This window comes from Caloenas nicobarica, chromosome 1 (assembly GCF_036013445.1).
Source record: "Caloenas nicobarica isolate bCalNic1 chromosome 1, bCalNic1.hap1, whole genome shotgun sequence".
Taxonomy (NCBI): domain Eukaryota; kingdom Metazoa; phylum Chordata; class Aves; order Columbiformes; family Columbidae; genus Caloenas; species Caloenas nicobarica.
In genome coordinates, this window is record NC_088245.1 from 200096216 (window position 1) to 200118667 (window position 22452).

Below are 22452 nucleotides of genomic sequence, written 5' to 3' on the forward strand. Positions count from 1 at the left end.
CACTCTTCTTAAGATCCGGTTGCTGTGAGCTGGGGAAGCAAAATATGTTCTTAAATCACTTTGCATTCCTAAAGGGGATTGAAGTAATCCTAGATGTTGTTACATTTCCATTTTTAACTGAATTAGTGAGCCTGTTAATATGTACAGCAATTACACTTTTCCTTGCAAATAGAGATGGTTCAGAAGAAATATTTTTTAATGTATCTATCCTCATCACTATCACGAAACCATTTTCTCTATGTAAATTACATATGCACTTAAATTTCATTTGGAATGGTCTTCACGAGTTTGAGATCCTTGAATCACAGCTACCTCTCAGGAGAAAACAGTCATAAAAACTATCAGTTCATGGAGAGTATCGATAGGGAGGAAAATTCTGTTGATAGTCTTGAGGGTTTACGCCTGTTCCTGCAAGAATTTTTATAGGATACTTATGTCTATTTGGAACTGACATTTTCAAAATCTGTCTATAAAAGAACATTCCATGACAACCTGAATGTTTCAGTTTATTTATTCTGGCTGCTTTTTAAAAGGGAACCATGTCTCTTTATAATTCTAGCATTTAGAGTCAATCTGAGTTTATGTAAGAAAGCATTGTTAAGTTCATTGATTAGGTATCGATCATTTTATTTTTACCAAAGGAAAATGCAGAACTTCCTGTATCTAAAGTATTTATTTGTGCACTGTGGTTTTAGTACAAGTTGTATATCAATTCCAGAGAATTTACTTGTGTCGTTCTTTTAAGTGAGTTAATTGATTGATGTGACTGATGCAACTCATGTAATCCTGACTTCTTCCTTGCTGAGTTGCGGGAAGCAACAGGGCATAGAAATGTCTCCTTGCTGCATGTGGAGATGCTTGGTCAGTCAGCTGCACAGGAAAGTCATTGTTTTATAGATTCTTATAGTACCTTGATCTATCATCCTTTTCTAATAGCTGTCTGACAGCTTACATTTAATGAGCCTTACAAGGCAATACCAAAATGAGTATGGCTACAGTCTCATCCTTTGAACAACATCCAGACAACTATGCCCAGGATGCAGATAAGCCCCAAGCAGTTGTTCATTCACTTTTCGTCTCCCAGGGGGATGGAGGAGAGAATTAGAAGGATTAAAGTGAGAAAATTCTTGAGATGAAAAAAAGACCATTTAATAGGTAAAGCAAGAGCTGCTCACGCAAGCAAAGCAAAATAAGGAATTCGTTCACTATTTGCCATTAACTTGCAGATGTTCATCCATCTCCAGGAAAGCAGAGTGCCATCATCCATAATGCCATAACTCCAAACATCCCTCCCTTCCTCCTTCTTCCTCCAGCTTTTATTGCTGAGCATGATGTCATATGGTATGGGACACCCCTTTAGTCAGTTAGGATCAGTTGTCCCAGCTGTGTCCCCTCTCAACTTCTCATGGAGCCCCAGCCTATGATCTGGAGGGGCAATGTGAGAAAAAAAGGTCTTGGTGCCATGTAAGCACTGCTCAGCAAAACTAAAACATCCCTCTATTATCAACACTGTTTTCATCACAAATCCAAAACATAGTCCCTTAGAAGATACTATGAAGGCAATAAACTCTATCCCAGTCCAAGCCAGTACAATGAGAAAATTCAGACACAATCACAAAGAATTGTAACTGTCTGAACGGGTGCAAGCTGGTTCTTCTGTTGTAACTGAAGAGCAAAGCCTGTCTAAGCTGACCTGGCTATCGTATCTGGCAGTGAGAGGTAAGATCAGATAAGACCAAGAGTATGAGTACATCGCTTACTTAATAAAATTCCCTTTTCTTCAACACGGTGTTTGAAACGCTGAAGAAAAATGTTTATCTGTTTGGGAAACTAGTTAAGTAGAATTATGTGCTCCCAAAAGTGGAAATACAAAGCCCAAAAAGACCCCTACAGCAACAAGGAGTTTCAATCTACAAATGCCAAAAACGAAGAAATCCTGTGAGCCTCAGGAAGTCACAGTGGTACTTTACTCTTGGTGTCTATTTAGAGAAACCTGTTTTGTGTTGGACTCAATGATCCTTGTGGGTCCTTTCCAACTCAGGACATTCTATGTGCCTTTTTGGTCGCAGAATTAAAAACTCAGGATCTATACAGATATGGAGAAAAAAGAAACTCTGAAGGAAGTTTAACACAGTAAAGGATGCATGAGCAACCACTTGAGTTGTGGTTAGTTAGAGACCAGAAAAGGAAGGAGATGAAACAGTCTTTAGCACTTTGATATATCCACCACCAGACACACAAATGTTACATTCTCCACTCAAAAAATAATCTCCAATGAATTTCAAAATCTTGAACACTTCTTGTGATGGGGCATCCACAACTTCTCTGGAGAACCTATTCCAGTGTTTCACCAGTGTCATCGTAAAAAATTACTTACTTATGTCCAATCTAAATCTATCCTCTTTCAGTTTAAAGCTGTTGCCCCTTGTTCTGCAACTACAGGCCCTGGTCAAAAGTCTCTTTCTATCTTCCTTATAAGCCCCCTTTATATATTGAAAGATCACAATAAGGTCTCCCTCCATCCTTCTCTTCTCCAGACTGAACAACACCAGAGATGGTGGCTCTGTGCCCATAGTGCAGAGAAATGAGGCATGGTGGTGTCTTTTGCAAATGGAGACATTAGAGTCTCATCTAGGAAAGCAAAATGAATGGGCTGGGGGTTTTCTCATTCTGAGCAAAACAGGTGTACTTGCTCCTGCCCAGAACCTAGTCCTGAGATTCTTAGGTGGGAATGGTCCCTTCTTTCGCCCCAGACCATGGTCCTATGCTGAAAAGGCTGCCTGACCTCCTATATAGGTAGACTGTGGGACTGTCCCAGGCAATGTGTCCTCTAATGCCTGGCTACAAACCCAGATCAAAAGATCTGCATCCATCCAGAATGTGCCCGGCATCAGCTACATGAGACACACAAACCTGTGGGGAGATGATTGCTCTGCTCTTGCTTCCTTGTGGCACACAGAACTGCACAGTAATCTTCTTCAGGATACCTTGTTAGGACAGAAAGAGCATTTTTGAATAATTATTTGTGAGACAGTCCTCCTTTGGTCTGTTTGCATGGATGACATATCTCTATTTTGAAAGGGCGCTGGACAGGATTTATTTATTCATGTGGTCTCTGAAAGGATCGCTAGGTATCTCCTGCATCAAGCCACTGAGGACTTGTCCTGTCACATTGTCTAAATCAAAAGACAACTGCTAAACCTGCGTGACTTCTCTAACCCTAGTGGAGCCTTGTTGGCTTTGATGGAACAAGTGGACATGACATCAGATGCCAAGGATTTGCTTGTCATCTCCATTGTAGCTTCACTTTGGAATGCTTGCTGGGCTACAGAAATCTGTCACAGACTAATCTGCTTGGGATGTCAGGGAAGCTGGAGCTGAAGCCTTGATGTATGAATCTTCTGTGCTGATGACTCTCTGCTGAGCTTTGATGAATGCATAAAGAGTTGGCAGACGAGTGGAGTTTTTGATTAACTGTGCTAGTCTATGCACACTCAGGCTTCAGTGAGACTGTATATTGTCAGCCTGCTGTCTCCTGTGTGCTGAATTCTCATTTAAGCTTTTGTATTTAACTGGAAATTCTGATTTCTCTTTCACTATGAAGTTTAAAACGAAGTTCAAATCAGATGTAATTTACAGGAAAGACTGTGTAATAATTTCTGTCTCTGTAAGTAACTTTGAGATGGAATTATCTTTAATGTTTATAACTTCTTGTATTCACATTTACATTAATGCATTTTCTTTAACAAGATAAAAACATTTCTGCAGCACACGCATCCATATGGAGTTGTGCTCATGAATATTTTTGTCCCAGGTATCTAGTTCCTCAATTTCCGCAAAAAAAGAAGTTAACTTCTGCTATTTAAAGGGCAACTTGAATGTAATTGAATCATCCAGACACAGCTGAAGACTTAACAATTGCTAGGAAGATCAGAATTTAGATCACAACATGCAAAGATGAATAGATGCATCCTGGGCAAGTTGAACAAATATACAACAAATTATGTATTCCCAAACCAATAAAAGAAGAGAAACAGTACAATCTGCTCTTCTTGTAAAAATGCTGTTTACTAAAGCAGGGGCTAGACAGTCACCAAGATGGGGAACTATTGTCCTAATAACGGATGAACATAATAGCTAATACAACTTCTGTTCTGCTTTGCTTGTGTACTAAAAGAAAAGTGAGGCTATAGGAATGAGGACAGACATATAACACAAAAATAGTCAACATTGCAAGGTGCAAATATGGCTCCAAGGTGCCTTGCTGAGTTCTATGTTTTCATTTTGTGGTTTGCAGTTTTGTTATCCTAAATATTGGACCTGTTCTTACAGTTGTTAGTTTTCATCAAGTTTCCATCCAGTCAACGTGTCAGACTATCTGCTGGTGAAAACCAGCCTGGCATAACTACAGTGTTTTCCTCATTCTTATTAGCTGGAGCACAGCGCAATACATTGTACAGAAACTTTTCAGAACCAATGTCAGACCTCATTTTTATGGCATAACTGTGTTGACTGTAGGAGTTAATCCAGTTTACCCCCATGCAGGTGAGATGGTAGCCTGTCTCTTACTCATGAACTTGTACCTCTTGATACTTGACCTCAGCTTGTCCCTATTATTGCAGTAAAGCATTTGCCTGATGGGGAACTACATGGCCTCATCTGCTATGTTCTTGTCTACAGTCTCTCTTGCTACTATCCATTTTCTCCAATAAAATCACTATGGAGCATTAGCCCAGAGGTATATGTTATATAATAATTACTGTATGTTACTATTATTCAATAATTATATCACTGTTCTATTTTGAAACCTCTCTGTCTTAGTGTCAGGGATAGTCTGTTAGTAGGAATGCCATCTCTTTCAATTATTATTTGTGTACAGGAATCCTCTAATCTATTCTTTTAGTTCAGTTAAACAGAGCATAAAATCTGACTCAATACAACATGAAACATCACAATAGAAAAACTCGTTAAGGCAAGTCATCTTCACAGCATGATACTCCTGGAAAGCAAGAGACAAGGGTGGAATAGCATGCACTGGGTTTACCTGCCTTTCCTCACATTTCAGAGAAGCTGGTCAGCCTCTTTTCAGTTCTTTTCATTATGATGGGCAATGGCATCACTTATTGCCTCCACCCTTTACTGTTTCTAAGCCATGCAGGCAGGACTCCAGTCAAAATCTGTGATCTGGGTTCACTGCTAGTGTGGTTCTGCAGCCTGATGCAGTGACAATGTTTAAATGCGAGCGGTTGCAGCCTCTTTTACATCCCTTCAGCAGTTCTTTCTGCAGAAACCCCCAAGAGGCCTTTAGGAAGAATTGGTCACAACTGAAGGTTTTGAAAACACAATTTCCACTGTTCTTTATAGGGACAGTGCCATTTACAACTATTTCTGGCAGAATGCCCCTCTGTGACCAACAGAACCAGAAGAAACCACTGAAGTGTGGCTGAAATCTTTCTTTTATTGCAATGGGAATCTCCGAAGTTTTGAGTTAGCTGTGAGGAATTAAAGAAAGTACATTCCAAAGCCAGTTCATTTCATCTGTCTTGGGATCATAAAGAGATTAAAAGGTCTATGTCTCTTACTTTCAAAGCTTGATGTGCGTGATCCATCTGTTTTAACAGTCAGCCCGTCTCTACTGAAAGGTATGTGAACCATCAAAAGATACAGAAAAGACAGTGAAAAAAGAAAAAGGAAAATTCCCACACACTTTGAGCTAACAAAGGCTCTAGTTCACTGCTTTTGAATATAATATAACATTTCCAGTACACCAGTCTTCAGTGATTTTTATGTTGTATTTCAAAATGACTGAGCGTATTTCGGGGTGCACCCTCCCATGCTTGGGTACTCTGAGCTCTGGTAACATCTTTTTTAGCTGTTGAGCATCCTCTCCTATCTTACTCATTTTCAGTTATACCATCTACTTGGAACTTCATCCTTTTTAAACAATCTGAGTATTTGCCTACTGAAACTGTCTCTCCAAATTCTGTGATTTTATACACTAATTATGTATTTTAAAAAAGAAAAAAAAAACACATTAGAAGGCTATCTTTTTTACATTTCCCAGTACTTCGGCTACTTTGCTCAACATGCTTTTAAGAGGCTACTTTCCATAAACACTCATTTTCTTGGAGCAGCAGTCCACTCAAAAGAGTCTCAGATGAATTAGAAAATGACGTTGATCACCACGGATGTGATGCATCTTACATAAATTATTGCTCTGAAAGTAAGGTGTCAAGACATCAAAGCTGGCCATTTAGACTTAAGAGCACCTGGAGAGAGACATCTCTCTTCAGATTGTAAAAAAGGTGTTTTACTGAAGACTTCGTGGAGTAAAATATTTATAAGTTCAAGAGGTGGTTCATTCCACTTATCTCACATACTAATTTTAGCATGGGATAAAAGGACTGCTACATCTTCACTTAAAAAAAGCAGTAAGGCTGAAAAATAAAGGTAAGCAGAACCTAGCCACAGGGAGTGTTTTATGATACCTGGAGGCAAAGCAAGCTGCCCTGCCACTGCTCCCAAGAGGCATGGGGAACTGGGCCAAGCATCTCAGGACCAACAACTACACCAGGATTTTAGGTCACATATTGACAGGTGAGGATGACTTGCCAGGCCAGGTGAAAGCCATATCTGGTCCCAGCTTGGACCAGCTAACTTGGTTGGAAAACACTCAAATCCAGATGAGAGTAATTTTGTGTAGAGAAAAACACCCTGGTATGACTTCCAAGTAAAAGCCTGTGTCAACACTGCAGCTGAGACACAGGAGATCTGGGGTTCGCTGAATACCGACCAAATCCTTACAAAATCCTTAAAAGCACAAAATGGGATTTTTCTTAAGGTTATAACTCTAAAGGATTAGTGAGCCTGAGGCATTTCTGAAGCCCCATTCATAATTATCAAAGTATCACATCCCATATTCTGAATTCAGAAGTGAAATATTAGTGTCTGTGGTTTCAGGATTGTTTTCTGTACTTTCTGCTGTGGGACACAGCCATTTGACTAATTGGGTTTGAAACATTTTGTCTGAAAAAAAATGGGGTTTTTATATATTTCTGTTCCAGCACCCAGAACAAACCCAAAATATTGCAGTTATCTGTAGGAACAAAATAGTATGAAAAACCAGGGCACATGCCCTAACAAATACAGTGAACACACCTTATCTCCTATCATAAGCCTGTTTTACTGTCCATGCTAGTATAGTCTGGGCAAAAAGTTTTAAGTACCACGTGCTTTGGAGCCAGAAGCAGGCAGAAAATTTATCCAGTAGAGATCTAAAATTGTAGTCACATTTTGGAGGAAAGGCTATGGTATGTACATTCAAACTGTCCAGACTCTTGAAACCAAGTTCTCTAATGACAGAAATAGGTCCCTGAAGTCCACAAAAAATGCGCTCTTGTCTCTTGGGTTAAATCAAAGCAAATGTTTATATTTGTTTGTTACAAAGCAAATTAATTTTATTTTAGAGTTAACTGCTTGAAGACATTTTATTTTGTGATTGGCTAATACGTAAAAGAAATTGAATTAGATATTTCATTTAATTTGTTTTGGTATCCTTTTAGATGTGAAGAAATATATTTAGATTACAAACCAGAAAATTCCTTTGAACTGAGGAATAAGATCCTTTGTGTTGCAGCTATCTCAGAGGGACACTCTAAAGTGTTAAAAACATTTTAAAATCTTTTATTTAGGACTGGTTTCAATTTACTTTCCTTCTCAGGAGCATTTCAGTTCTAATGAATCATCATTTTCCAAAGGAAAAAAAAAGATCAGCATAAATTTATAAATCAGCCCCATGAAAAAAAACCCGAAGCAGTAAGTTCTGCTGTTCACCACAGCCAAGGCCTCACTGCACAGAGCTGTTTAAGGTCAACTTAATTCAGCGAGGTGTTTCACCAGCTGGTGTGAAACAGCACAGTTTCCCTGAAGACAACAGAGATACATTGATTTACAGTTGCTGTGAGTTTCCATGTAAATTTTCCAAGTTTTCCATGGCATCTTACTGGATCCACCCCTTCTGATGATTTATGTGAATGGTCCTCTAGGCAGGTCTTCAAGGTGGTCACAATGGAATATAGCTAACAAACAATTTCTATGATAAGAGATCTACTGTAAAAATCTCACATGGATTAAACAACCCACACAATTTGTCAGGCCAAAGATCCACCTCCCAGTCCTCCCCTGTCTCCAGTAACAACCAGCAGCAGATGCTTTGAGCTGAGAGCGAAGGTGGTCCTTCAGCAGATCTATCTTTTCCTTCATGGTCTTCCAAGCAAACCACCACAAGACTCTTCCTATGCTTTGGAAACGCATTCCATAATGGTAAAATCAGATAATGCACAATATGCTAAGAAACAGATAAAATATTTTTGCAGTTCTGACAGAAAATATATTTCCCACCTGTCCATATTCCCTGTTTCTGTTCTGTTAAAAAGTTGGAGCCCGGCAGCGCTGGGAAAAGCGTGTGCTTGCTCTGGGCAGCTGGAACCCCTGGGGAACAAAGGGGACCTTCCACCTTGGAAACAATCAGACCTTTGTAGCTGAAGGGACCCTCTGGAGAATGGGGCAGAGAAAAGAGACAATGGGCAGGGACCCTGCTACACCACCAGAAACTGGGAGGCCTGTGTAAAGAGCAAACAGCAAAGCCCAGGCCTCCAGATTTGAAGGAAAGCCAATTTTCTTGAATGATTCAGAGAGGACTATGCAGTGCTATTGCAAAATAATTAATAATTTAAATTTTCTTTTATCCTGAGTATTTTTGCAGAGAAAATAAGAATTTCTCTGCAAAACACTTCTGAAGTAGTTCCATCTGTAGGTGGGAATGAAACGTGATCTATTTAGAAATAACTTTAAAATTAAAAGGTATTTTAAAGGTAAATATAAAGCCAATGTTGCTTTAAGGCAAAATAGCAAAAATAACATAGTATTGGCTTAATGGAACTTGGCTAACTTCCCTCTCCTATTGAAAGGTGGTGGGTAACCTCTAATGTTAGGATATTTGGCTTATCTTGTCAAAGGAGGAACACTGAGTTAGTGCTGTTAAAAAAAAAAAGAAAGAAAGAAAAAAGTGAAGAATGAAATAGTTCAGAATTCAGAAAAACAGCAAAATGAGTTGAAGATGGTTAGATAGCAAATAGCATTATTTTCTATCAAGAGTTCTGAAAGACTGTGATTGCTTTGTGCAGGTGGAAATTATTAAAAGGAGGTATCATAAAAGTGTATAAAGTAAAGCATCTAGAAAGGAAAATACAGTTTCTCACAAGTATCTTGTGGGCTCAAAATTTCAGACATCTCAAAGAAGGTTTGTTTATTCATAGATACACAGGAACACTCAGGGATATACTAGTTAAAACATGGTCCTCTGGAAAGGGAATGAAATCTGCCCTTTGGCAAAACTAAGACAACCTTTAGTTTGTAGGAAAGAAAAGGAAACTTAAACAGCTTTACTGTACTGCTTTTGCCTATTGCTGGGTACATTATGGTTTTTGGTTTTTTTTCTTCTTTTGTAATATTTGATAGAGTGAACTGGCCAGCATACTGGATCTGTTGGCACATAATCCTGATCTAAACCAGCAATTTTCACCTTGCATTAAAGACCTGACAGGGTGCTTCCTAAATTCGACTCATCTTTGAGTCATTACACTGCACAATTTTTTTCTGTATTGGAAGGCATACAATTCTTCATTGAGTTGATATTTTCATACTGTGGATTAAATTCTAGTCTTCAGGGCAGCCAGCATGGTGCCAGTGGCTGACTGGATCTTCAGACTCCAGTTCCATCAGAGTCACATAGTGAAGCACTCTCTACCATTCCTCAACAAGCAAGACAGATCCATTATTTGGGATTCTTTAATTTTTTTTTCCATTTCATTTTCCATTTCTTTTTATTTAAGTTTATTCTGGTTTACCATCAACTTTCTATTGGTTTGTTAATTGCTATGCTTCACTTGCTTTTTTGAAGTCTGCATCAGCTTTCTTGTACTTCAGTTAAGACAGGTTTCCAGTTTCACCAGTTTGGACCTTTTCATTTCCATTCAACGAAAAAGAATGAATACAACAAATAGTGGAATAAAGTATATTTTGAACACTGAGTTTAAGCTATTTAAAAGTGAGCTTTACAGGGATTAATTACATTGGCATCATAGACACATGACAGGGTAATTTTGACTTGCCTGTGGCAATAAAATTTCACATCTCATCAGCTCACTCCCAGGAGCAGCTTTGTGCTAGGAAGTGATTGGCTTGAAACCTTCAAGTCTGTTCCTCCTTCCTTGAGGAGTCCATCAGGAAGTGCAGTCAGGGTACTTTTATTCATATTAATTCCTATGATTATGTTGTTGCTGCTCCAGGCGATCCCTAGAAGCAGGTGTGATGCAGTCTATTATTTTCTATGAACTGGATTGTAACTGCAAAAATAAAAGATTCCTCCTTCTCTAATACTTATTTCAGTTACGTTTTCCCTCATTTTAACTTACTGTAATGGCCAACTGGATATCAGACGAGTGGAAGGAAGGAAGAAAGGAAGCAAGGAAGGAAGGAAGGAAGGAAGGAAGGAACTCATTGATCTCCCTTCTTATTGTTATGTCTTTGCACCAATTATTTGACAAAGCAGTAATATCTGCAAAGTAAAAACTGGTTGTTTACCTCTTTGCCACCTTTCAGGATGATCAATTATTCAGCATCTGAGAGAGAAACACAGAGGGTGCACAGCTTAACAGATAACCTACACTTCGGGACAGCGTGCCTCAACATAGCAAAAGCAGTGAAATTAATGCAGATTTAAAAATAGTTGAGTATCAAATTTTATTGGTTTACGATTTCAATACATTTGGCAAACATAGAAAAAAAGGCTTTATGGAGGACTGGTGAAAAAAGGGAACCTTTTGTTCTCCTAGAACTAAAGTCCACTTAAATGATGGTTTAGACATCATACTGAACAGTGAGGTAATAGTATGCTTGAGTTTCTTCTGTTCCTTTAGGACTCTTGGCTGAGGACAATCTGGCCCTGACAACTTGGCATTTTCTAGTCATTTTCTCAATTTCTTCTAAAACTTCTTCTTTTGACAGGTCAATTTAAGGTGATACATAAGTGTCATCCCTTATTTAAAAAAAAAAAAAAAAAGGAAACGAGAGAGAGAGGAAAATCTGTGTGGGAATCTTCCTTAGCTTTTCTGAAATGAATACCGATGTAAAGAATTTAGGTTTGTGTTGTGGTCTTAACTTCCCTGAATACTCCTTTTACACTTCAAGCATCTAATAACCCAATACTCTCCTTGGCAGTCATCCTGCTTCTGATGTGTTCAGAACATTTATTTTTCTTTTTATGCCTTAAGTGAGTTTCCCCTAAATTGTTTTTGGCCTGCCCTATTATGGTTTTACCTTTCATTCATCCATTTATTCTGTGAACTGCTTAATTTTCCATTGACTTACCTCTGAACTTGTTGATAGCTTATTAGGCAGCAGTAAAACTGAAGGACTTGCCGGTCATTTCTATATAAAGCACTAGGTAGAAAGAGCAGAGTGACATTATTTTCTTACTGTAATTTATACAATTTTATTGGAACAATGAATATGTAATTAATCCACCATTGTTTTGTTCAGAGCTAGAAGCATAGTATAATTCAGGTTGGATAGGACCCTGGGATGTCCCCAATAGCAAGGTTGGCTCTGAGGTCAGAACAGATTACTCAGGGTTTTATCCAGTCAAGTTCTCAAAACCTCTAAAGCATGGTGAATGCACAACCTCTCTGGGCAACTTGTACCACTTCCTTACTGTCCTCATGGTGAATATATTTTTCCCCACATACAGTTATAACATCCCCCAACCCTCGTCCTCCTGCCATGGAACTTGATAACCTCCTTGTAGGCAATGACAAGCTGCTAATAAGTCCCTCCCAGTAAAGCTGCCTCTTCTCCAGGCTTAAATCCAGTTACTTAAGCCTCTCCCCGTAATGAATGTGTTCAAGTCCTTTGAGCATCTTCGTGGTCTTCACTGAACTGTCTCAAGTTTTCCAATGTCTTTCTTGTATTTGGGGACCCAGAACTGTCCAGTCATTCTTGAGCTGAACATCTTCCTCTTACCTGTGCAAACTGCTGGCTTGTGTCACTCTCAACAGTCAACCACAATTTTTGGTGTCTGAATGCTGTTCCGTTTCTCTCAATGCAGCTTCTAAGTATTCTACACTCTTAGCCAAAACTGGTCGTGGAACCTATGGTTATGTCTAAACAAGGGAGCTAGGAGTGTGCCCAAGTTACTTTGTCAACATCCCCTTGCTATGAGAGAGATGGGTTGTGCATCAGGCACTGCTTTGCATCCTGATTTCTACAGAAAAGAGCAAGGAACCTGGACAGTGGGTTGCCATATGATGTAGCTTAGTGGGTAAGTGTAGGTGCTACCCATAGGACGTGAAAATGAGTGGGGATTGTTAAGCCTCCACGTGCAGCTGCTGAAAGTACAACTCCAACAGGTCTAATGAAGAAGACAAAACAGGATGTTAGCTACTTATACCCTTGTGACACTATGAGAGGCAGTCACGGCATAGTTTCCAGGTTTTATTTAGAAATTTTCATCATAGCTTTAAGGTATGACTACCGAAAGTGAAGTGCCTTCCCTAGACAATCCTACTGATGAGTTTGTTTCCCTTTTATTATGAAGGGCACAAAAGCAATGATCACATTTACTTAGAGGCTCACTTGTTCCTGCTGCTGATTCTTCATGGAACTCTAAGTACAAGAGGAATCATCTGTGCAAGAAGATCTTTCTTTAGTGCAAATGTAATTTTCAACAAGAACAAATTATGGCATTTAGCCTCAGACGCCGAAAGGAAAGGTGTAATCTCTCCCTCTCATGGAGAGACTGTGAGGCTAGTACTTCAGGAAGTCCAGTGAAGTTGCTCCTAGAGAAAGGGCTTGAGGGAAAAGTTTCTTGACTCTCTACGAAGAGGAGAAAGGGAAGCAAAAGGTCAAGAAAAGAACAAGAGGTGGTTTCAGGTAGATGACACCAGAACACTATTGGCCACTGTTTTCATTTAAACTCCATTGAAACAGTAACAGACCACAGTGTTCTTCATGATAGATATGACTTTTACTCCTTCACATCTCTTTGCATCTCATCCCCTCCTTGACTCATCAGGAAAATTCTTCCCAGCACTGATGTAGCCATTAATGAAACTTCTCCTTCGGGGGACATGGGCTAGACGTTCCTATGTGTTACTCTGTGTTCAAAGTGACAAACAAACTCTTTCTGGATAGATGAAAATCAAGTATGCTCTTACAAGGGACGTTTTGTGTTTTCCCAGTGAAGAAAGTTCACACTGAAAAAAAACTAAACTACAAACATTTTTTTCTTCAGTATACTTTGAAAATGCTGAAATTAGAGTAAATATAGGCTGGTTCTTGACTGAAAGTTTTCTGGCTTTTTCCCTGACATACAGTCTTCTCATGATTTGCAGAAGTTATTTTTATAGATGCCAACTACTAGAGAAAGTTACACAGATTGTAAATATAACTAAAGTGCTGTCTTCACAGTATCAGTGAGGTATTTGCTGTAACTTTATTACATTGGAAATGCACTGGAGTCCAAATATCCTTTTAAATTCCAATTTACTAAGTTTTCTTCTCATGTTTGATATGCAATTTTCTTCCAAAAATCATATGGAAAATATTTCAAAGCCAACTGACTAAGAACAAGATGGAGTAGGCAGGGCAGCATCAGTAAATGATATTGGGATTTTCATTCTTTTTATCCTTACTGGAACTCAAAGGATAGGAATGTCACTTCAGAGACCTACCTACAATGAACTGGAAGGCTCAGTATTTACTGGACACTTGTCTTCCCTAAAATGGGTATCTTGTTCTCACATCACAGTGTTCATGATACTGATAGCTTAAATTGCTGCTCTTCATTTCCAGCCTTTTCATAGGATTATACAATCACAGAACAGTGGAAGTTGGAAAGCACCTCTGGAGAACATCTAGTCCTATCCTATTTCTTGAGGCATGGTCATCCAGAGCAGGTTGCTGAGGACTGTGTCCACTTGGGTTTGAATATCTCTGAGGATGACAATACATAACCTCTCTGGGAAACCTGTGTCAGTGTTTCTTCAATCTTAAGAGTGAAGAAGATATTTAAATGAAGTTTCGTGTTTTTCAGTTTGTGCCCATTGCCTCTTTTTCTTTCACTGGGCAGCAATGAGAAGAGTCTGGCTCCACCTTCTTTACTCTCAGATATTCACCCCCATCAGATATTTATTGACATGGTTTTGGCTGGGCTAGAGTTAGTTTTCTTCCTAGTAGCTGCTATAGTGCTGTGTTTTGGATTTAGTATGAGAATAACAATGATCATACACTGACGTTTTAGTTGTTGCTAAGTAGTCAAAGACTTTTCAGCTTCTCACACCATGCCAGGTGGACAAGAAGCTGGGAAGGGGCACAGCCAGGACAGCTGACCCAAACTGGCCAAAGGGATATTTGATATAATTATTATTGTTATAATCATTATTATTATGGTCTTTATTATCATTATTGTCATTTTTATTATTATCATTATTATTATTTCCCTTTCTGTCCTATCGAACTGTTGTTGTCTTACCGTCCTTTTCCTATTCTCTCCGAGCAGGGGCAGTGAAAGGCTGTGCGTGGTGTTCAGCTGCCCGACGGGTTAAATCACAACATCAATCCACACTGATACAAGCCCTTGAACCTTCTCTTCCCCAGATTGAACAGTTCCAGGCCTCGCAGTCTCTCCTTGTACAGCAAATACTCCAGTCCCTTAATCACCTTGATAGCCCTCCTCTGGACCCGCTCCAGTATGCCCATGTCTCTCTTGTACTGAGCAGCCCAGCACTGGACTCAGCCCTTCAGATGTGTCTCACCAGGGCTGAGCAGAGCAAGGTCACCTCGCTCAACCGGCTCCCGTGCTCTGCCTGATGCAGCCCAGGAACCTGTTGGCCTCCCCTGCTGCAAGGGCGTACTTGTCCTCACTGTTCCTTCTTCCCACGCACATACTGAAGATGCAGGGAAATAGTCGCGAACAGGCCAGAGCGGTCAGTAGGTGCCCTATCCACTTCCACAACCAAGGCAGCTCTAAGTACGGCGAAATTCACTTCGTGAATCACTTATTTCTAAAACCAACTACATCACAACTAACTATGAGCATTTTTTAAGACACAGCTGCTTATTCGGCACTGCTGATAAGAAAGTTTCCTTCGGAACAGACTGTTGATGCAATGTTACATATACTACTGTCTTTACATTCCAAGTTCTCTGTGCCAGTCCCTCACGAGGGTCTAGTCCACAGTACCATCTAGTGGCAGCCGGTGAGATGTCCATGTGCATCACAAAAACGCTCTCGACCATTGACATTTCTTAGCAATCTTGGTAGAGCAATGAAGTGTATGAAACACCCTCTCATGCCTGGAAATAGAGCCATGTGTGATAGCATGAGAAGAACTCACCTTGTCAGGGACTGAGTTAGACAACTGTGACAATGAAATTGCCTGTCCAGCACACTTCATAAGTATGATTACTAATTACTTTTCCCAAAGATGACCTGTTAAGAAAGTTCTTGTTTGCTTCTCTCAAAAAATAAGTGAAACTAACACTGGGTGAAGGTATGAAGAATATCTCTGAGACTTCTTTTGAAGACAACGAAGGAGCTTGCTTTCTCCCAAAATACAAAGCCAGTAGTAATTCCAACACACTCTTCTTTAGAAGGTGCTTCCACTTATATATACCTGATATTCATCTTGGGCACCTGGTTATTGCTGTTTCGTTAACTTGCTTTACAGGATCATCAAGCTAGAATGAACACTGGACAGTATATTTACACTAGACTTAATTATATGTGCTCTCAGTTGATTTATGTGTTGAACAAGAACACAGTAATGTGGATGGTCTTGATAACAAAGTAGAATAGCAATGTATTGTAACACAGCGTAAATACCCAAATTTCTGTCTCTCATACCTACACCATTCTAGAATCAGCCTGTGTAAAGCTTTCTTGGTATAGTATTGTGATTCCTTATGTGTTCTTTTTTTTTTTTTTTTAAAGGAAAAATCACCCGAATTTCCACAAATATCATACCCTGAAAACCATTCCTCAGGCAAACCGCAGCCCATAATAACAGTAATCATTGTAGTGTAGCTGTTCAAATAAGTAACACCAACTTAATTCTTCTATTTTTCTAAAACACATTAGTGAAAAATCTGTTTGTACCAAACCTACTGAAAGTGAAAAAAAAAAATCCGTTCTGTTGCTTTCTAGGCATCTTATGTAAAGGTCATAAGAATGAGAAATAAGAAATCTAGACCTTAAAGAGAGACATATCTCGAAACACATCAATTTAGTGAGCTCTGCTATAAGCAGCTTCAGTGGCCGAAACGAAGATAGAGGAAATGGAGCTGAGTGATGCAGCCTCACCCACCGGAGGAGGAGGAGGAGGAGGAGGAAGAGGAGGAGAAGAAGGAGAAGGGTGGTCTTTCAAACGGCCAAGGTTCCAAGGAAGCTTCTGATATGTGAAGAACTCAAGAGCACTAACAAAGTTGAACACCTTCAGAGAAGAACACAGCATAGGGACTCACAGGGAGTGAGCTTGTTTTCTCAGATGTGACCCACTCTCTGTCTTCAGACTCTTCCATATCTAGTTTCTTACTCACACCTTTCATTTGCAAAGGATTTTTCAAAGGATTGGATAACACTCTCAGAGACATGCTGTGAATTTTGGGGATGTCCTATGCGGGGACAGGAGTTGGACTTGTGTGTCCCTTCCAACTCAGGACATTCTATGACTAAAAATGTGAAAATTAAAAGGATTAAAAAATGTATATGTAAAACTTCATACAATAATTTTTAGCCCTAGTCAAGAGTGCATGTTTTAGTATGGTAACCAATATTAAGTACAATTTATGTAAACCCATTTTTGTCAATGAAAGACAGTCTATCAGTTTAAGAGGTCATATAACGATTCATATTTGATGCTTTTGAGCATGAAGTTCAGGGGTTTTTTCCTTCTTCAGCTCTAACAATTATGTAGATGTTTTGGGAGAAACTACTGCTCTTCTGAATGTTTTTCTCTGAAAGCTGAAATAAAGAAATGGAGGCAGAAAGACTAATTTGCACGACCAGTTCTATTTGTGCTCAGCATAACTTGCATAATTTCCCTTCCACTGCAGCATTTGGATTTTAGTAAAATTCTAAAAATATTCTGGAAAAAAAAATCTTAAATCAACTCTACAGAGTTCTCCCTTATGACTACAACAATTTGAAGCATTCTGTAACAATTACAGGTCGTTCAGTTGATAAAATTAGTATGAATGCCTTTAGCCAGGCAATCCTCTCATCTGATTTTTTCTGTTCTGGAACATTTTAACTGGAAATTCAACACCCAATGTGAAGACTTAGAGGCTAAGAAAAAAATTAGAAAGAACAAGTATTTTTCTTCTTTTATAAACAACAGAGCAGTTGACAACAACCAAAATGTACTTCTTGTTTCTGAAAGGCAGTTTATCTCAAATAACAACACAAAGTGAGTCCAACTCTTCAATAAACATGCATTCTTCTGTTTGGGAACACAGAATGATCTGTGACAGTAGACTCGCTGCGAACTTGCTAAATACATCAAACAACACATCTTCTGATGGATGACAGCACCAATATCTGATGAATACTCGATTGCTATAAAGTGCAAAAGGAAGAAACTGTTCCTTAAAAAAAAAAAAAAAAGCATTTTAAACATACTCAGATATTGCTGCACAATCTTCATTAGTTTCAAAGGTTTTGTTATTCTTTAAAGGTTTTTTCACTTTACATTTTTTGACTTTGATTTCTATTGGTAACAATTTGCACTCGCCCAAGATATGCCTTTTTCTGATCGTCAAAAGAGCATGTTCACAGAGTGGTATGTGTGTTTTCTAAGCTCTCTTTATATATTTTAGCCTTACAAGTTCCTATACCCTCGAAACTCAAAAGCAGAACAGACTCGTCAAAACACTGCTCAGACCATTAAGGCATTTCTGATGTTTTTATTTCTTATGTTTCCTGATTCATTCTTCTGAATGGCCTCTGCTTGTGATACAGTTGCACTTTGGTGGTAATAAACACTCCACAGTTCTGTCTTTTACTACCAAAAATATCATTCCTATGATATACAGTAGTAGTTACCTAGAGTATCTTTCATTTAGATTACAACATCGTGTAGAAAGAAAGCACATCATGCAATGCATACAGCCAATAAATATCAAGGAACACATGAGAAGTAATCTCTTTTTCCTCTTTAGGTCACCTGGGACCCTTCCAAAACATCAGGGTTATGACTAGAGTAATGAGAAGGAAAGATTAGTGAATCAGTCAGAAGAAAAATCAAACATACTACTTAACACACTATGAAGATAATATACAGCTCTCAATTTTTTTGTGAGGATAATATCACATCATTAAAATTCTACTAGATTTCAAGCTGCCAAACTAGCTCGAGATTTACTTAAATCAGTTTTTTGTCCTGTGCTAAAAAAGATAAACACATCAAAGCACCCAGGAAGAAAGCGCCTTTTACATTTGTAACGTAGATCAGTCTAGATGATCTCCCAAAGGACTTCTGCCCAAATAAAAATATAATTCAACATTCTAGTTATAGTTAAACATTAAGAGGGTTTTTTCGTATCACTCATTCAGAAAGAGCAGAAGCAAGCAGACAGTGTTGGTAATGCGTAAGGGCTCTAAACAAAGAGGTGAACCAAACAAAAGGAGATTTAATGAAGCTGGCCAACAGTACTTTTGCTTTCAGAAAGAAGGCTCTCGGACAGAAATGCATGAATGCATGTCCTGAAAACAAAACTCTTGACAGCGTGAGCTGAAAAACATTCTGTAGTTCTAAATCTGAGGCAGTAAGAGATGGTAAAGAGATAACAAAGCTCTGCAGCAGAGAGACGCCAGTTCTGACGGGTTAGGATACAGACAAGTTATTGTTAAAAAATTGAATCAGTTCCTGACCCTGAAACAGAAATAAAGGTAGTGTGGTAGGTCTGGAGCAGTCTCTTTTATATCTTTTTTTTTTTTTTTTTTTTTTTTAAATAGAATCAGTAAAGACTTCCTAAGTATATAAAAAAGAGGAGACTTGAAACCAGAGGCTCTAAATAATATTTGTATTTACACCTGGCAGGACGGAAGGCATCTTTGAAGCTTACAGTTAGGAGAGAATAATAACCAACCAACCAAACCAAACGAGACATGAAAATTGCCGCAATGTTCTACTAATGTTTTATTTCAGGGTTTCTACAACCCATTACAGTAGATTTTTACTTCACATAATGAGGAAGACTGGTCATGAAAACCACCTACTACATTTCTGGTCTCTACTTTCTGTGCAAGGTAGGTTAAAACATGATGTCTATTTTCCAGACATCTTTGCCCTAACATAGACAGTGTTTCTGTTTTCTGTGTTTCTCTACTTGTCCACAAAAAATAAGCTGGAGCTAGTAGGAGGCAGTAGATCCCTCAGTTTTAAGAAATACAAAAGCAAAAATCCAGTCGGTTTTATGGAAACATGTTGGATCCAAAAGTGAATGTTGTAACATGATCTTTACATGTGCCTAAGGGAACTGAAAGCACAGTTGCCCTCAGTAAAACTTGTTTCCTCTCCCAGTGATGTTTTATCAAGGAAGTCTAGTAGGACAGAATGCTTTCTCCAGACAAGTCACCTTCTAAATCCTCACAGAGCTTGTACATGCATTTATACAAGTGCTTTCTGTTTTTTTGGAAATTTTGTCATTTTCTTCCAAAATATTCTCCACAGACAACTATTTTTCAAATTTGCTACATTTTTATTCTTCAACAAATCAGAGTCAAATGTGTAAAGGAAGATGAGACAATTATCTGAAAAGTATCAAGTAAATCAATTCTGGTTTTAAGCAGGATTAAATTTTAAAAACATATGTGCATTTGTATCAAATTATTTTAGCACATATTTTTATTAGAAGAAGAACTAAAATGGGAAACTTTCCAAATAGAAGACAAAACACCAAATTTAAGGGATGAACAATTGAGTGGAACAGAGAAAAAGACTTTCTTCAGGAAGCTAACCTGGAGATGTAGCCAATCTTGACCTGCTTTCCTTCTCCCTCCCTCAAACCCCCAGTGAAAAATATCAGCAAGTGACACACAGTCTTAATTTAAATACTACTTTAAAATAAACACAAGCTCTATCACAAATACTGGAGCTAAGTTATCTGTTTTGGTTTCTAAGCAAACCAAGAAAGTCTTTTCATGCTTTTGGCCTTTAAAAATATCTTCAAGAGGTGACTCTAATTGCAGTTAAAGTTAGACACTTCCAATTCTTATGTTGAGACTTCATCATCCTTCAGTAATGCTGCTTTCTGCTGGACATCGGGTTTTCTGCTTCTTTTGGGACTTTGTCGAACTGCACACCAAATCTATGACAGCATCCCAATATGATGCACATGAATCAGTGAAATCAAACTGGAGTATCCTGCACGAAGAACAAGACTCCAGGGCCTCTCACATCACAGAGCAAAAGCGTTATTGTATCCCTCTGTTAATCTCTTAACAACTGGGTGAAAACCTCTTTCATTTGTCTAAAGAATTGTCTATCTTGGGCATTTACGTGCACATTCTTACCGGAATTTAGTACCGTTTCATAAAATGGTTTTTTTAGTGACTTCTAGATAACAACCATGATGGTAGTCTAACTGAATTTGTAACTCCACAGAAGTTTATGAAGCTCCTATTTTTTACTACCAATTCAAAGAAATATGATTACAAGTAAAACATCTTTAAAAGAGGCTGAAACATCTATCCTAAAGTTATATTCAAGTAAAACATCCAATTCCATTAACAACAGGTGAGCTTTATCATTTTCCTTTATTAAATAATGGAGGCATACAAGTAACAGTTCAAAAAGGATAATGAAAAAAAACTGATCAAAGAAAAAATGCTGACTTTGATTTCATATTCAATATTTATGAGCAAAACGTAAGAGATTTCAGCAAGTTTGAGAAAGAAATACAGCACATTACAATCTAGAGAAATAACTCAAATTAACAGTTTGCTGAATAGTGCCATCTCAACTTTTACAATATCCCACAAACATACAAAGAAGTCCTAATCAAGTAGAATTAATTTTACATATCTTAAAAAAGTAAACGGGAATTTATAAACCATTCCTTTAAAAATGTATAAGTAATGAATCTAAAGTTTTCTTTTAATAAGAAACAACTGAGACGTTTAAATGATTCTTAACTTCAAGAGTTAATTTAATGCAGTTTCAGATTACTGATTTTTTAAAAACAAAGCAGCGCCACATTGAATCCACTGGTCTTGGTTTCCTCCACAAGGTACATCAATATTTGTCACCACGCGATCTCTCTCCATGCTGGTGTAAACTGGTAAAGATATGCATTCCTCTGGAGAATACGGCCCATATGCATCCTGTCAACAGACAAGCACTTAGGTATCATTTAAACAAACCACAAAATATGAGAAAGGAATAATCTCCAATGATATGGTATCTCAAGCTGGATCCTTAGACACAGATTAGAAACTGCAGCCTTGGACACACAACTCCTGGCGCAGCCTCCAAAGGAGAAGGATTACTGACAGGGCAGAGACTTCAGAAAATTCACTAGACTGCTCCATAACTAAGCTTCTACGTTCTCTCTCCAGTTTGTTAAACTGAAAACAGAAGAGAGTACGTAGTAGGGGCGATCTTATGAACTACATATCAAAACCTTCATTCAGCCAAAAAAAAATAAAAACAAAACCAAAATTACACGCCAAAAGGTTGAGCAAAGTGGGGAGAAGGGAAGTGCTGAACAGTTCCCAGCGGGGAGAGGCCCCAGGAGCAGCCGTGCTGGAGTCTGGGCCAGCCCGTGTCCCCGGCCAGCCCCGCTGTCACCTCCTCGTCCCTCCAGCACAGCCTCCAGCCGTGTCAGCACGGCCCCGCTCGGGACCTGCCTCTGAGACAGCTGGAAGTGGGATGCGTCAGAAACTGCGCAAAAAAAAGTCTTACCCCACACTTTCCAGGATATCTTATGGACTCAAACAATGATTTCTAATATCTGTGAATTCAAATATATGAATAGCTGCCCGGTACAGAGAGAGCTACTATATCTTACCTCAGAGCCTTACAGGGCCCACACTTAGTGCAGGGTATTAAGAGGAACCCAGAAGTATGAACCACAATTTAGTTAGACCAGCACTTAAACAAACAAAAAGCCTAAATTCCCCAGTCCTTTCCATATACTTTTAGCACTTCAAGACATATAAGCATATGGAAAAGTTACATCATTAGTAAAAAAAGAAGCAGGTTTGATGACTTTTTTTTTTTTAATTCCTTTCATACTAATACTGATCACAGTCGCATTTGGGGTTCTTTGGCACTTCTGGAGAAAACTCCATTTCCATTTAGTGCCTAAACAGGAAATTATCAAGTTAACTTT

The 22452-nt window shown here is 38.6% G+C and overlaps 1 protein-coding gene across 1 annotated transcript in view; it reads right to left on the reverse strand.

Annotated features, from left to right (window-relative positions):
• Positions 1–21242: 21242 nt before the first annotated feature.
• The window catches only part of DYNC2H1 (dynein cytoplasmic 2 heavy chain 1), a 166825-nt gene continuing 165615 nt past the window's right edge, over positions 21243–22452 (reverse strand). The window contains exon 89 of the mRNA XM_065630345.1: positions 21243–21442. Within this exon, the coding sequence (XP_065486417.1) occupies positions 21284–21442 (159 nt within the window). The 3' untranslated portion in view covers positions 21243–21283. The remainder of the gene's footprint in view (positions 21443–22452) is intronic.